Source organism: Saimiri boliviensis, chromosome 20, assembly GCF_048565385.1.
Source record: "Saimiri boliviensis isolate mSaiBol1 chromosome 20, mSaiBol1.pri, whole genome shotgun sequence".
In the NCBI taxonomy this organism is placed as follows: domain Eukaryota; kingdom Metazoa; phylum Chordata; class Mammalia; order Primates; family Cebidae; genus Saimiri; species Saimiri boliviensis.
Window position 1 is genome coordinate 7,332,047 of NC_133468.1, and position 15,336 is coordinate 7,347,382.

At 40.2% G+C, this 15,336-nt stretch overlaps 1 protein-coding gene across 9 annotated transcripts in view; it reads left to right on the top strand.

The window, feature by feature from the left end:
• UIMC1 (ubiquitin interaction motif containing 1) overlaps window positions 1-11,606 on the top strand; it is a 128,485-nt gene extending 116,879 nt beyond the window's left edge. For 5 of the 9 annotated variants that reach the window (XM_074390688.1, XM_074390686.1, XM_074390687.1 and 2 more), the window contains 5 exons: window positions 4,566-4,644; window positions 6,670-6,841; window positions 9,140-9,203; window positions 10,581-10,617; window positions 11,131-11,606. In XM_074390688.1, the coding sequence (XP_074246789.1) occupies window positions 4,566-4,644; window positions 6,670-6,841; window positions 9,140-9,203; window positions 10,581-10,617; window positions 11,131-11,341 (563 nt within the window). In that variant the 3' untranslated portion in view covers window positions 11,342-11,606. Of the gene's footprint in view, window positions 1-4,565; window positions 4,645-6,669; window positions 6,842-8,418; window positions 8,545-9,139; window positions 9,330-10,580; window positions 10,618-11,130 lie in introns of those variants that run through there. The other 4 variants (XM_074390693.1, XM_074390689.1, XM_074390691.1 and 1 more) reach the window with 4 other exon arrangements.
• Window positions 11,607-15,336: the final 3,730 nt, after the last annotated feature.

Consider the following 15,336-nt stretch of genomic DNA (forward strand, 5'->3'; position numbering starts at 1 on the left):
GGGCCGCATGCGGCCCGCGGGCCGTAGTTTGGGGATGCCTGGCCTAGGCTATTTATTTGTCCATTTTGTTTGTAAAATTTAGTATGGAAACTGCTCAAGACTAAGATCTAACCCAAATTGTAGGCTGGCTAGTGGTTACTGGTTCCATGGATGAGTTTATGTCTTTAGATAAGGCTAAGAAATAAATCTGGAAGAAGAAAAATGAAAAATATATAAACACTTAGTAAATGAATGAAACTAATGTTTACTGAGTGCTTTCTGTGGAGTGGATACTCTTACAGTATTTGATATGATTGTTACCAAAACTCATTAGGTTAAATCCAGTTATCTCATTCAACAGGTAAGGAAATTGTTACTCAGTTTAGGGAACTTGTCTAAGACCACACAGTTAGTAGAGGCTGAACTTAGACACCTCCTGTCCAACTCTAAAGCCAGTGAATGCCCTTGACTCCAAGGCAGTACTGATTATTTGTAGCTTAACAGTGCCAAGCCACATTTTTAAGTGCAGCCCCTTCGAGCATTTCACGTACAATGGAATATAAGCAGCTGAGGTAGTGGTCGTATGTTTATTGTCATCTCTCTCAGCTTTCAGTGATACCTGTCCTCTTCTGCGTTTCCCTGATAGTTGTACTCAGATACCATTGTTCCCTTTTGAAATCTGTGGCTGCTGTTGTCAGCAGTTTGGTTTTTGGATATATGTTTCCCAGTGAATTCTCTGCCTGCAGCTAGTTTTAATAGCCATCTCAACCCTCAGAAACGGCAAGTGCTCCTTCAGAGCAACCTACACTTCTCTGCTCTTTTGTAGGGGCAGTAGGTTTCAAAGGAAAACAAGCCCCAGTCCAGTCTGCTGTGATCATAATATTTAATAAAATTGCCATATAGTCCTAACTATAAAGTTTCTTCCCTCAGATTCTCCTCTACCTGCCCACTCATTTACTACTTAACCACCTCTTCTCTTCCCAGTCTTTAGCTTCTTATCTTCCAGGAGAGGCAGCCTGCTCTTGTAGAAGAACATATGCTTCTGTGCAATTTTTCTTGGCTTTGTGACCTTGATCAGGTTACTTAATATTTCATTTACTATAAAATAGAAATAGTGATATATTCTTCATAGGGTTGTTGTAAAAATAGAAATTCTGTTTATAAAGTCTCTGGCACACAGTAGGTCCTCATAAAACAAGAGCTCTTTTTTCCTCTAGAATCTATTGATACAGTTTAATTCAGCAAATATTTATTAGCATTTAATCTGTACTAGACTCTGCTGAGGATGCTGAAGAGAAAAAAATGAAACAAAATAAAACCCAGAGTCTCTGAATTCAGAAAGTTACATGATGTGGAAGGGAGACTGACATAAATGAATAGAAACAGAAATGTGCTAAATACAGTGGTGGTATATATACAGTGCTAGAATCAGTTCTTTTTCCAACCCTCTCTGTGGGGTGGTTTCCAAGTATTTCTTTTGGAAAAATACGTGGTGGTCAAGATGGGGGACTCCTAAAGGATTCTGTAATCTTTGAGGTGCCAGCCTGTTAAGATTTCAGCAAGGCACTTGATAAAATCTCTCATGAAGTGCTTGTATGTAAGATAGAGAAGTATGGGCTGGTTGATAGAATTGGAAGTGGATTCGAAGCTGGTTCTGTCCTGAATGTTTTTTCTCCTGGAGTACTTTAATTTTACTTATAAAATTTCTGGGTTGGAAGGAACCTTAGATCATTTAATCTGTGCCTGACTATTTATAATCCGATTCCCCCCACTTCTAACTTTTAATTCGACTTACAGGAAAGTATACAGCGGAAAGTATGCCTTCTTCCTATTCCAGTCTTCAGGTATCCCTGTCATCTTCCCCAGAAGCAAACACTATTATTAATTGCTTGTGTGTATTATCTTGCTTTATTATACATATCTCTTTACACGTTGCGTTGTAGTTTATTTGAATGTGTATGCTGTCTCCATTAGTAAACCGTACTCTCCTTAAGAGCAAGGACATTGCCTCATAACTTCCCATATCTCCCCGTTACTTGTACATTGAGGATTGTCAATAAATGTTTGCCTGATTGATTAATTATTTATTAATTATTTAAAGGAAAGTTGGGACCAGGGAGAAGACAGGCTTCTCTGGTAACATGGCACAGTTTTGTCCTTGACCATGTCCTTTACAACCATTTTTCCCTGGTGACTTGGTTGAAGATGTGGAAAGCATGTTTGTCATATATGCAGATGACGCACAGCTGAGAAAGATAGCTAATAACATCAGGTGACAGAGTCAAGACTGCAGATGATCTCAATAGACAGGAATATTCAGCTGAAAAGATCAGGGACAAATATAAAATCCTGTGTCTAAGGAGAGAAAAAAAATACCCAGCAACTTAGTTACCCAAGTACAGAATTTAGAAACTTGTCTTGCTAATGTTGTATTGTAGTGTAGTGTAGTGGTTTTTTTTTTTTTTTTTTTTTTTTTTTTGAGATTCTCTAGCTCTGTCACCTACCACTCCTAGGTAGGGATGGATCTTAATTTCCTTTAAGTTCAGTTTAAGCCAGTAGTATACCAGGATTGTCAGCAAATACAGCCTTGACTGAATCAGTAGAATATGAGTTCACATGGGGTAGCCCGTGGTTCTTCTGTTCTCTTTACTAGTTAGATTGTTGAATATTGGGTTCTGTTTGGGGTGCTATGCATATTAAGGAAAACTGACAAATTGGATTGTATAATATCTAAAATAGGTTAATTAGGAAGGTAAAACATAAATATAGGAATCAGATCTAGATTCCATCCTGGGTTTTACTATTTAGTAGTTTTGATAGCGAGATGAAGTCTATTCCTCTCAGTTTATTTCCATACCATTAAAATGGGGGAAAAGTAATACCAATCTGGAGGGTCATCATAAGGATTAGAGGAAATTTAGGCACTCAAAGGTTTGGTAATCCAAATCTTAATAGCTTTAGTAACTAGGTTCAGTTCTTCCTTTGATGATGGTTGCATTTTAGTGGGTCAGAAAACTGAGTAAATTCAGGATTTTATAATGCAGGTTGTTAAGTGTTCAAAGAGCTGACCTCTGGAAAGGTGGGTAAATGTATTCATATGGTCCCCAGTAAATGCAGATTGAGCCAGATTGCAAATGGAATGGGTTTCCCTAGGAGGAAGTGAATTTCCCTCATTGAAAAGATACAGTCAAGTTAGCTGGGTGCGGTGGCTCATGCCTACAATCCAGCACTTTGGGAGGCCAAGGTGGGTGGATCACCTGAGGTCAGGAGCTTGAGACCAGCCTGGCCAACATGGTGAAACCCCATCTTTACTAAAAATACAAAAAATTAGCTGGGTGTGGTGGCGGGTGCCTGTAATCCCAGCTACTTGGGAGGCTGAGGTGGGAGACTCTCTTGAACTTGGGAGGCAGAGGTTGCAGTGAGCCGAGATTGCGCCATGTACTCTAGTCTGAGTAACAAGAGTGAGACTCAATCTCAAAAAAAAAAAAAAAAAAAAAATACAGTCAAGACCATATGATTACTTGTCGGAGATGTTTATAGAAGGCATTTTTGTATGAGTAGGAGGTTGATCTAAGAAGGGTAGGCAAATGGTGTCCAGCCATGGGCCAAATCTAGCCAGATACCTGTTACTGTAGATAAAGTTTTATTGGAATGTACCCATTTGTTTATGTATAGTTTGTGACCATTTCCCTGCTACAGTGCAGAATTGAGTAGTTGTGACAGAGACTGTATGGCCTGCCAAGCCTAAAATATTTACTCTCTGTTCCCACAGATAAAGTTTGCTGACTCCTGGACTAGATAAATGCTTCACAACCTAAGTTACTCATAACCTTTCTAAATTACCTGTTGTGGGGTTTTCAGGTGCTAGGAGGAAAGAATACAGAGTTTTAAGTGAAATTGTCATAGTTTTTCTTGTTATTGCAAGGAATTAACTGGAAAACACTTGATTAAATAACCTCCAAGATTCTTTAAGAGACTGATTTTATAGACAGATGTCTTTTGGTATGAGAGACAGTGTATTTGTATATCAGAATTGGGAGGTGGTACTAGTGTAGTGAGAAAAGACTGGTTGTATTAACTGTTCTGAGCCGCAGTTTTCTCACTGCAGAACTTTGCAGAGTTTTGTGAAGATTGGCGCTTATGTAACTATCATTACTATGTTTTATAGAGGACCTCACTGGAGTGTTATACCAAGAGTTTTACTTGGAAAAGTATAAATCCCTCCCTTGAGTGCTGCAAGCTGGGATAGTACACAGAAACCTTTGTTGGTGTGGAGTAGATCTTTAGATCTCGTGGCTTAGCAAATAACAGAATATCTTGGGGCAGACAGAATGTTGTCAAAACATTTGTCTTGGTGCAAACGTTACAATTGCTATTCTCAATGCTAGAAAGATTGAGACTTCCCAAACAAGGTACTTACCCAGTGGGATAAGGTTTTAAACTTTGCTTATTCATATACATTTTGTCTTTCATATTCAGTCTACTGCCAGCTAACTGTGTGTGTGCGCACACACACGTGTGTGTGTGTGTGTGTGTGTGTATATATATATGTATGTATGTATTTTTATTTATTTATTTATTTAAAGTATTGACTCGGAGGCAAAAAGAGGCCAAGACCAAGAATGACGGTGGGACAGCTGCCCAGACTTCTCTAGACATTGACAAGTAAGTAGGTATGGTCTGTTCACATAGCTCTTGTATAACACGCCATCGTTTGGAGTGACTAAAAAAAACAGTTTCTGTATTACCCTGTGTTTCTTTGGCCTGCCAATCACTTCATTGCTTGGATGCCTGAATTTATTTTTCTTATTCCTAGTCTCTGTCAGTGTAGGTGGCCTTTGTATCCCTTTTTAATGCACTGAAAACAATCCTGCCACCCACTCCACTTCCACATTGCTCTTGGATTTCTGTTTTTTTTAATTTGCATATTGATGTTTGGTGCCCTTTGGGAAGCATTGAGCATTTTATTATGTAATAGTACAGCAGTTGAATTGCAAAAGGTTGGGCAATATAGAAGACTTTTTTTGGTTGTGTGTTGCAGCTTGACTAAGAAAGCTCATTCTGAGGAAGATGTCAGGGTAGGTGCTGCCTCTTGAAAGTAAAGTCGTTATCAACAGTAGATTAGAGCAGTTACTAAGTAGACACTTTTATCTTTGAAACATAGATCTTAGACCCTGATCTGTCTTCCCTAATTTAGTTGAGTAGAGCTGATCCTTTGGAATCTTACTGTAATGTAGACATTCCTCTAGGAATTCCTCACATTGTATTGTAGTAATTTAAAAAAACAAAACAAAACAAAACATTTCTGTGTTCCTGGCTAGTCCAAGTTTTTTGAAGACAGATACTTGCCTTCATTCGTGTTTATATCCCCAGCTTCTAATAAAATGTGTCTGAAACAGCAATAACAATAAGAGCTGTTTGTTTAGTGCCTAATATTATGTGCCAATCATTGTGCTAGGTGCTTTGTAATTCTCACTGTAGTTGACTTAAGGTAGTTATTCCTTCTTTTTTTAAATAAGGAAGCTAATGAGAAATTGTATGTAACTGGTTAAGCTCACTGCAGCTAGAAGTGACAAAGTCTGTCTGACTCTAAAACTCCTGCCTCTTAGGCGGTGCTTCTGTTTCTCATGTAGCAGTGAATTAATAAATGCTTTTTGCATTAATTGATACAACTTGGAAGGTATACTAGTCTAGCTTTTCTTATAAGGCAGCATTTTGCTTGCATTCTTCTGGATAATTAAGTATTTGAGAGACTTATTTCTCCTATTTTCAGAAAAAGTCTTCCCTATAGCTAATCGAAGTTTTCCTTGCTGTAGTTACTGAATAAAAATGGCCAGAAGGAGATGTCCAAGGTGATCTTATGAGTCAGGCAGATCTAGTATATGACAATTATTAGTTATAAGGCCATAGTAAGACTAGCTCCTTCTTAATGGGGCTGAATAATTAATTGAGAATTGTGTTTAAAAGGCCTTGCCCAGGTTCTCACCACAGAGAAAATACTTAATAAATATTCATTTTTTTTCTTTTACCCCAGTGATTTCATTTTTATTGATGCCCAGTAAATTTTACCTCAAGGACCTACTTTTCCTTTCTTTCCCCAAACTCTACTCTTTTAAAAAGATAAAAATAGCTGTGTACATAAAATTACGCAAAAGCCTCTGGCAGAACCACATGGTTTTTAGTAATTTCTTAGTTGATGTTGCAGATTGTAGAATTAAGAAAGTCAGCATATAGACAGACTTGATTTACTAATCAGACAAGTTCATCCACCCTGGTAAAAATGTCAACTTAAGTTAATGCTCTTGGTGCTCCCTTACCTGTTGAAATTTTAACTCCTCTTTGAAAAAACTATTACACTTAATTTCAGAAGAGTTTGACAGAATATTTTATGTCTGAAGAGCAATCAGCATTGTTTGAGATAGTTTGAAGAGCTGATTCCATTATTATCCCACTGCTGCAGCAGCAGGGTACAGAGAAACAGCCAGGGAAAACTGCTAATCACTCGGTCCTTTTGATTGGCGTTGGGTTAGTTTTATTGGTGATCCTGCTGAGTAAATCTGCATTGGTTGATATGTCTCCTCCACAGAGTAACTTTGGGACTTTAAAAACACCATTTGAGACATATTCAGGGACCCAGAGGCAAAAGCACATCTTAAAACTGTGTTTTCTTCCTTTTTTCTTATTGGCTAGGAATGAGAAGTGTTATCTCTGTAAATCCCTGGTCCCATTTAGAGAGTATCAGTGTCATGTGGACTTTTGTCTCCAGCTTGCGAAGGCTGACCAAGGAGATGGGCCTGAAGGGAGTGAAAGAGCATGTTCAAGTTTGGGGGGGAAGCGGCAGCAGCGGCTGAGGAACCCAAAGGTATGCATAGAGTGTTTCGGAAAAGGCTAGCTAACCCTCCTGATTGTCAGTTGTTAGAGGTCACAGATCTGTTCTGGCTTTTTCCCTTGTCTCCTTCCCCTCTTCCCTCTATTTACCTTGAAACAATATTTGTGCTTTTTAAAATTATTTTTTGTTTTAATTTAGAAAGCAATTCATGTTCATTGTAGAAAATATAGAAAGTTCAAAAAATATATATAAATAATCGGGGGAAATCATCACCCATAATTTAGCAACTCAAAGATGATAACTTTTAATGTATTGGCCTATTTTCTTCTGGTCTTTTTTTCTATGCGTTGTTAATGTAATTGACACTATTTTCCCTCTCCCCGCTTCTCTCTCTCAATATGTATACAATAAGCACACATACACACACATACTACATACTATATATTGAGTACTATATGTATACTATACATACACACACATACTACATACTATATATTGAGTACTATATGTATACTATACATACACATACTACATACTATATATCGAGTACTCTATACTATACACACACATACTACACACTATATATCGAGTACTCTATGTATACTATACATACACAAACATACTACATACTATATATCGAGTACTTTGTGTATACTATGCATACACACACATACTACATACTATATATCGAGTACTATATGTATACTATACATACACATACTACATACTATATATCAAGTACTATATGTATACTATACATACACAAACATACTACATACTATATATTGAGTACTCTGTGTATACTATACATACACATGCTACATACTATATATTGAGTACTATATGTATACTATACATACACACACACTACATACTATATATCGAGTACTATATACTATTCATACACACACATACTACATACTATATATCGAGTACTATATGTATACTATACATACACATACTACGAACTGTATATCGAGTACTATATGTATACTATACATACACACACATACTACATACTATATATTGAGTACTATATGTATACTATATATAGTACTCGATATACAGTTTATACACTATATATTGAGTACTATATGTATACTACATACAGTACTCGATATATAGTTTTCTGTTTATGAAAACTTAAGGTGTAGCATAAACATCATTTTGAGTTTTATTTTTAAAAATTACTGTTACTGTATATATTACACAGATGGTCATTTAACCATTCACCTATTACTGGACATTTCAGTTCTTCAGTGTTATAGGATTGTATTTAAAACATTAATCAGTCTTTATACTACTGACTATTTCCTTAGAATACATTTCCTGACATAGAACTATTAGGTCAATGGATGTACACATTTTAAAGTCTGTTGAAACCTGCCAAATTGCTTTCCAGAAAGGATATCCAATTCATAATCCCACTGCCAAGAATATGTGAGAGATCAACTCTGTTGAACTCCTTGTGTAGCCCGCCTTAGGAAGCTGCTGGGTCTGGGTCCTGGTCACTGGGAAGAATGGATGTACTTACTTTCTGGGCCTTGTAATTCAGGAAGACCAAGTTTTGGCTTAGATATGAAAGATAAAGCAGCAGCTCCATATTCTAGGGTTACCGACAAAGGAATCACTATACACACTAAAATGAGGAAGCTATTGTCTGTCATGCCAGAAGAAAGAGACCTCTCTATGGATGGGGTGATTTTGAGGTGGAGATTTGGAGTTACGGTTTATAGGTAAGCACTTGCTTATACAGCCAGTTTATTCTTCTGGCATCACTGCCTGCAGACGCCACCTTAAAAGTTATTTTCTCTTTGAAATCCATGGTAATCTTGACATCGCGATGTATTCTCTTCATTACAGTTGGTTTTTTTGCTTGTGTACCCTCATTTATTAGAAAACAAGGCCGGGCGCGGTGGCTTACGCCTGTAATCCCAGCACTTTGGGAGGCGGAGGTGGGCAGATCATGAGGTCAGGAGATGGAGACCATCCTGGCCAACATGGTGAAACCCCATCTCTACTAAAATACAAAAAATTATCTGGGTGTGGTGGTACATACCCGTAGTTCCAGGTACTTGGGAGGCTGAGGCAGGAAAATCACTTGAACCTGGGATGCAGAGGTTGCAGTGAGCTGAGATTGTGCCACTGCACTCTAGCCTGGCGACAGAGCAAGACTTCATCTCAAGAAAAAAAAAAAAAAGAAAAGCAAAAGACTTCCCTAGAGCTGTGTCCCCACATCTTTTTTCTTCTATAAGCACATGTGATCTGGGCCATGGAATTTGTATTTTAGACTCTCCGCCATGAAGTTTTGTCTATTTTTCTCTGTTACAGAAAAAAGGCCACAGTGAAGGCCGACTCCTTAGTTTCTTGGAACAGTCTGAGCACAAGACTTCAGGTGAGGACCCCAGGACCAGTTTTTTGGGCTTCTACCTAAGGCCTTTAAGTGCAAATAGCCATCGCGAACCCCCTATTTGCTGGGGTTATCTGGGTACACACGTGACTCAATCAGCCAGCCTTTTAGACTCAATCTAGGTCATCTCTCTCTAAGGAAGATAGGACAATATGCTGTCTTTTTCATCCTGTGTTTCATTTCAGGCTTTACAAAGCTTTGGATCAGGAATACCTGTTGAATTAGGAAAAAACACTATCAAAACATGGGAATGCGACAAGCCCCAAGTATATCTTCTAAAGGAACAGGCACAGAAAACTAGATATGGAGACATTATTGCTTCCTCCTATTGTTTTGTGCATCATTCATATGTTACCTTTAGCTTAGTGTCCCAACCTGCCATCTTGAGGGTTTGTGCCTAGTATTTAAGGAGTGGTAGAGTGTATTGGTTAAGACCATTGCAGGGAGTTAGTGACATCAAACCTCATAGATTGCAAGAATTATATCTGGTGAAACTCCAAACATATTCCCTGGCATAAGTGGGCTCTTGATAAATGTTAACTGCTGTTATTACTGTTGTTATTAGTTGCTATTGTTTAAATTCACCAGATGCAGATGGACGAGGAGCTTTTGCTTAAGCCTGGTGAGATTTGCTTACCATCTACTTCTTTTTTTTTTTTTTTTTTTTTTTTTTGAGACCGAGTTTCGCTCTTGTTACCCAGGCTGGAGTGCAATGGCGCGATCTTGGCTCACCACAACCTCCGCCTCCTGGGTTCAGGCAATTCTCCTGCCTCAGCCTCCTGAGTAGCTGGGATTACAGGCACGAGCCACCATGCCCAGCTAATTTTTTGTATTTTTAGTAGAGACGGGGTTTCACCATGTTGACCAGGATGGTCTCGAACTCTCGACCTCGTGATCCACCCGCCTCGGCCTCCCAAAGTGCTGGGATTACAGGCTTGAGCCACCGCGCCCGGCCACCATCTACTTCTAATAGTTCATTCCCACCAAGCAAATCTGTTGTGCCTTCTGATGACTATAAAAAGGCAGCCTCTCTCAACCTCATATCCTGCTGTCTCTAGATCACCAGTTTGTGAATCTCTGCAGGTGGCAGATTTCCCTTGGCAACTCCTCGTTCCTCAAGTCCAGAATTGAAGTAGATTTATTCAGAGGTTGTTCATTCAGAAGTGTTCATCTGAGTACTGCTGCAGCTCAGTCTGTTGGACACTAATGCTCACATTCGTGGGTTTAGGGATTGGGGATCTGAGCTGCCTGGATAGACCTGATGAGTAGCAGTGCCTAGAACACAGGAAGCAAAAGATCAGTGAGAAGTGATATGATTACTAACACTACTACCAACATTACTGTTTTTCTTTCATATCACAGATGGAGAGATGAAGTCTTCAGAAACAGGAGCCTTCAGGTGAATTGGGTTGTGCACTGAATTGTGGCTGTCAGCAGTTCTGAAAAGTGCAGGCCTGGTCCTGTGTTCTGTGTAGTGTGATACTCAAACTGTTGCAGAAGAAATCACTGTGGAACTATTATGACCTCTTTGTTGGTATGACTCTGTGCTCCGCATTTATCTGAGCTAAGGATTGGATAGCTCGATTCATTCATTATGTTAAAACAAGCCGAGCAAAAGTTACGTCATATTCTTCTCTACCTCTCTATCCCTATCCAACCCTAGTTTTCTGACCTGGATTCTCAAGCAGCTTGGGAATTTGAATCTGACTTCTCATTCTCTCGATGACCAACTTTATGTATATGATTTACCCAGTGACTTCATCTGTGAAAACAGTGATGATATGTGGTGGGATTATTACAAAGAATATTTTTACTAATTATCCTGATATGTAAAATCTCCCGATACAGTAGATAGCATATCCTTGATGCTGAATAGGTTTATATTGAATCTGAATTTTTTCCTTCTCTCTAGGGTGCCCTCACCAGGGGTGGAAGAGGCAGGCTGTAGCAGAGAGATGCAGAGTTCTTTCACACATCATGACTTAAATGAATCTCCCATCAAGTCTTTTGTTTCCATTTCAGAAGCCACAGATTGCTTAGTGGACTTTAAAAAGCAAGTTACTATCCAGCCAGGTAGTCGGACACGGACCAAAGCTGGTAGAGGAAGGAGGAGAAAATTCTGATTTTTTGGAGTCCAAAGGTTGACAAAACCATTAGTAGGAGGGGTGGGCTGTGTTCTGGTTCATTGTTGAGCAAGTTTTAGCCCTGCAGTTTTCACCACCACCACCCACTCAGCATTCTGGTTTTTATGTTTTTTATGATCTATGCAGATAACTGTGTAAAGTATTCTGTTTTATAACAGTTTGTTTAATTTACTTACAGTTAAAAGAAAATTTAAATATATTTATGTTTGTATGAAATCTTATTTCAGTAGATGGAAATTTTAATTTTTTTTCCTTCATATTGCAGGGTTTGGGATGGGGATATTTTCATCATAGAGGTAGTTTATTAAGACTCATAAATCACATGCTAATGAATTCCATTATTGATCCTTGACATACATGTGTATATTTACTTGATGTGTACTGCACAAATCTGAACACTATGTGGTTACTTCCTTGACTGTTTCTGACATAATTCTGGGAGGTGCCAGGGGCATTGACTCCCACTATCTATTCTGCTAGCCCTACCATTCAGTGACCTGTCCCTTCATGTTGTACTCAGAGTGGAATTCTCAGCCTGAACATAGAACCTTTGAGGGATGTGTCCTGCCATTCTTCCCAGGAATGTGTAAGTGAACACTCGGTTGTTAGGTCCCCATGCAATTATGTTTTCTAAATAGTGGGGATGCCAGGCATATTCATCTGTTCAAATCAAGATTGGTTCTCTTGATGCCAAAGGTTAGCAGCAACAGGAAATAGCTTCTATTTTGGTAACATTCCTAACATGGTGCACATTCCTTACCATGTTGCCTAGGAGCTTCCAGTGCAGAACAGAGATGTGGTCTGTTCTCAGTGCATGCACAGACTCCAAGGATGAGAGGATGGCATTTGGCAGAAGCAGCTTCCTGAGGGAGATGACCAAACAAGGATGTGAAAAACACTAGCGTTGGCCAAAGCTGATTTGAAGATGTGATGAAAAACCGGAGGAGGTGGCTGTTGACCAGGAAAGGATCTTGGGACAGGACAAACAGGCATACTCAAAAAGGCTCTCCTAACTTCTGATTATGTCCAAAGTTTTCTTTTAACCTGAAAATGAAGTCTGTATTAGACTGGGGAGTTTACACATGGCTGGGATGGAAGATAGCACAAACATTAAGGCCTTCTTCCTGCTTAGAGGTCCCTATGCACACAAGCTTTTGAGTTAGAAGAAGGCAAGATGGCAGTGTCACTGTCTTTTCCTTCCATAGATAATGTCTTTGTGTTGGATGGCACTGACCTTGTGGCTAGCATCACATAAGAAATAACTGTTATTCTTTGAGCAACTACTATGCTCCAGGTGTAGCACTGGAGTGAGCAGAAAATCAACACCAAGACAAAAGTATGCCAAAATGCAGGGTCTTTATTACTGGCAGCCACGGAGGACTCATGTCTCTCCAATCCGTGGCCCCGAGCTCAGGGGGAGCAGGGCCTTTAAGCTGCAAAACTTATTCAGGGGGACCCAGGGGTGTGCAAGTCAAGCTGTCTGTACAGAAGCTAAAGTTGGCAGTTTGCTGCAAGGGGAGTGGGGTAGCAGTGGAAATCTTTACCCTTAACACCTCTGAGAAGAACTGCAGTACAATAAGTTTTGAGAATTACACCTTTGCCCAGGGCCCAGGTGGCTTCTCTATGAGATGGCAGTGCTTAGGCTTCTGTTTTTGCCCCTATCTCAGGCAATGTATATGGCCTTCATTTAATCCTCATAGCAGCCCTCTGGGGTAGGTATTATCTCAGTTTCCAGATGAGGAAACAAAGGCTTAGAGGAACAAATAAGCCCCTTTTTGTCCACGGCAGTAAGACCACACTGCCTCTACTCTTCATTCCTAAAGAAAATGCTGTATTTTGACTCCAGTATTATTTTCTTGTTTTCCTTCTAGTGAAAAGTAGTTTATCAGTTATGTCTCATAAGCTTAACTCTCGCTTGTTTTCTGTCTCATTAAATGGCAGTTTATTGGAGGTAGAGCTCTGTAAACGGGATAGTGTGTGTATCTGTTTGCCTGAAGATAAGAAAAGGGAAAGGGCTACTTCTGGAAAGTGAATTATTTAGCTTAAAATTGAGCAGTCTCCCTAAAACATGAGTCAATGGCAGGAGGGTATGAATCAGCCAGACCAGGAACCATAGGCTTAATTATTAGCTAATGGGGAGTCAAGGGAAGAACAGCCACCCGCTGCCCCTGTCACCTCCCCGTAACAGTCTTATTTGCCCACAATATTATTCTCCCCATCCTGTGATCCTGTGAGAGGAGCATTAGTGAAAGAATGAAGACACAAAGTGGAAAATGGGTGAGATCAGCCTACATCCGCACCCTGCTTCTGATAAAAAGTCAGCCTCTTTGAGATCTGGTAAAAGCATACCAACAGGGTTCTAAGGATTACCATAATGTGCATCAAGATTCTAACACAGTGTCTTCACCCAGAAGAATGAATTAGTGGCAGCAGTTGTTATTAATGTGATGCTAGTCTGTGTGTCACAAATGATGTTGCACCGAGGGGTGGAAGGATGGGGGCGGCGGTGCAGATGCAAGAGGAGATCGTTTTCAGAGGAGTGCGTACCCAGGAGGGACTACTCTGGCTCCACCAACCTTCAGGCTTCCACAGGGAACTTGGGTCCTGGGCATCTAGGCTCTCCTAGGGCCCCTGGATTTCTTTTATTTCTGAAAGTTGACAAACAGCTGTTCTGCTGGTGCTGCCAACTCACGGAGAGCTGGGAAGCTCCATGAACTTCACGAGCTATTGCCATAAATTAGAAGAGATAGAGGAAGACTTCTCTTTGTAAGGCACTATAGTTGTGTTTCTCATTCAGCCCTTCTAGCAGCCCCAGCAGAGGTTGCGCCTGGCCCATTTCCCCCCAGCACTCACCATTCTGCTATATACCCACAGAATCCTATTGTAAGAACCTGACTCTTTGCCTGAGAACTTCTCTTGGTTTGTGTTGACACAAGCTGGGAGTGCCAGAGAATTAATGCCCCTGGGGCAGCTCTCAGCCAGTGGAAGTGGTAGGATAAATACCCCAGCTTCCTCACTTAGGGAGAGAGAACTCCAAGGCACATTCTACCTGTCAGTGTTCCCTGTGGGAGTGAACCTCTGTAAGCTCCTAGGAACGTTACATACACTTTGTTGACTTCTTTCTCTTCCTACCTGGCTTCCAGCTCCTCTTCTGTGTTTTCTGGATCAGGACTGGAACTAGGGTGAGGAGCCTTTATTCTTGGGTTCATCTAAGTGCAAGGTTGGCACCTGTGTGAACCTGAAAGGGTCTCTTTACTTTCTGTACCCTAGGCATGTCACTTGCATTGCCCTAGTTCTGGCCGTGTCCTGGATCGCTTCCTGAATAAAGTTATTTGCATTCAAATTAGGTCTGCTTCTGGGGGGATGTAATGTAAAGCAAATCCTATGAAGAAATTCATCTCCATGTTTTATACAAGGAAAACCGAGGCTCAGCGAAGTGAAGAGATTTGCCTAAGGTCATTCAGTTGGTAATGGGATGGGATTTTGAACCCAGGTCTGCCCAACCCCAGAGCTGAAGCTCGCTGTACTAAACCACACTACTTCCTACTTTCCATTTCAGTCACAAAACTAATGACTCAAGGGAAATTTCAGGTTTGGATCAGCTCATTTTTGCCTGTGACGCAGGGTAGCTGTGGCCTAAAGTTGTTAGCAGATGGGAATTTGGGGAGGGGAAGGCAGGTTGTAAGTGGGTGAGAGGGTTGGTAGTTGTCAGTGGAAAGATGGACGAGTGAAAGACTGCTGAAACCATATGCACCAGGAAGATAGTACTTATTTCCTCTCCGTTTCAAAAGCCCTGGATTTTTTTTTTTTTTTTTTTTTTTTTTTTTTTGAGAGTCTTGCTCTTGTCACCCAGGCTGGAGTACAGTGGCGTGATCTCGGCTCACTGCCACCCCTGCCTACCCGATTCAAGCGATTCTCCTGCCTCAGCCTCCCAAGTAGCTGGGATTACAGGTGCACACCACGCCCAGCTAATT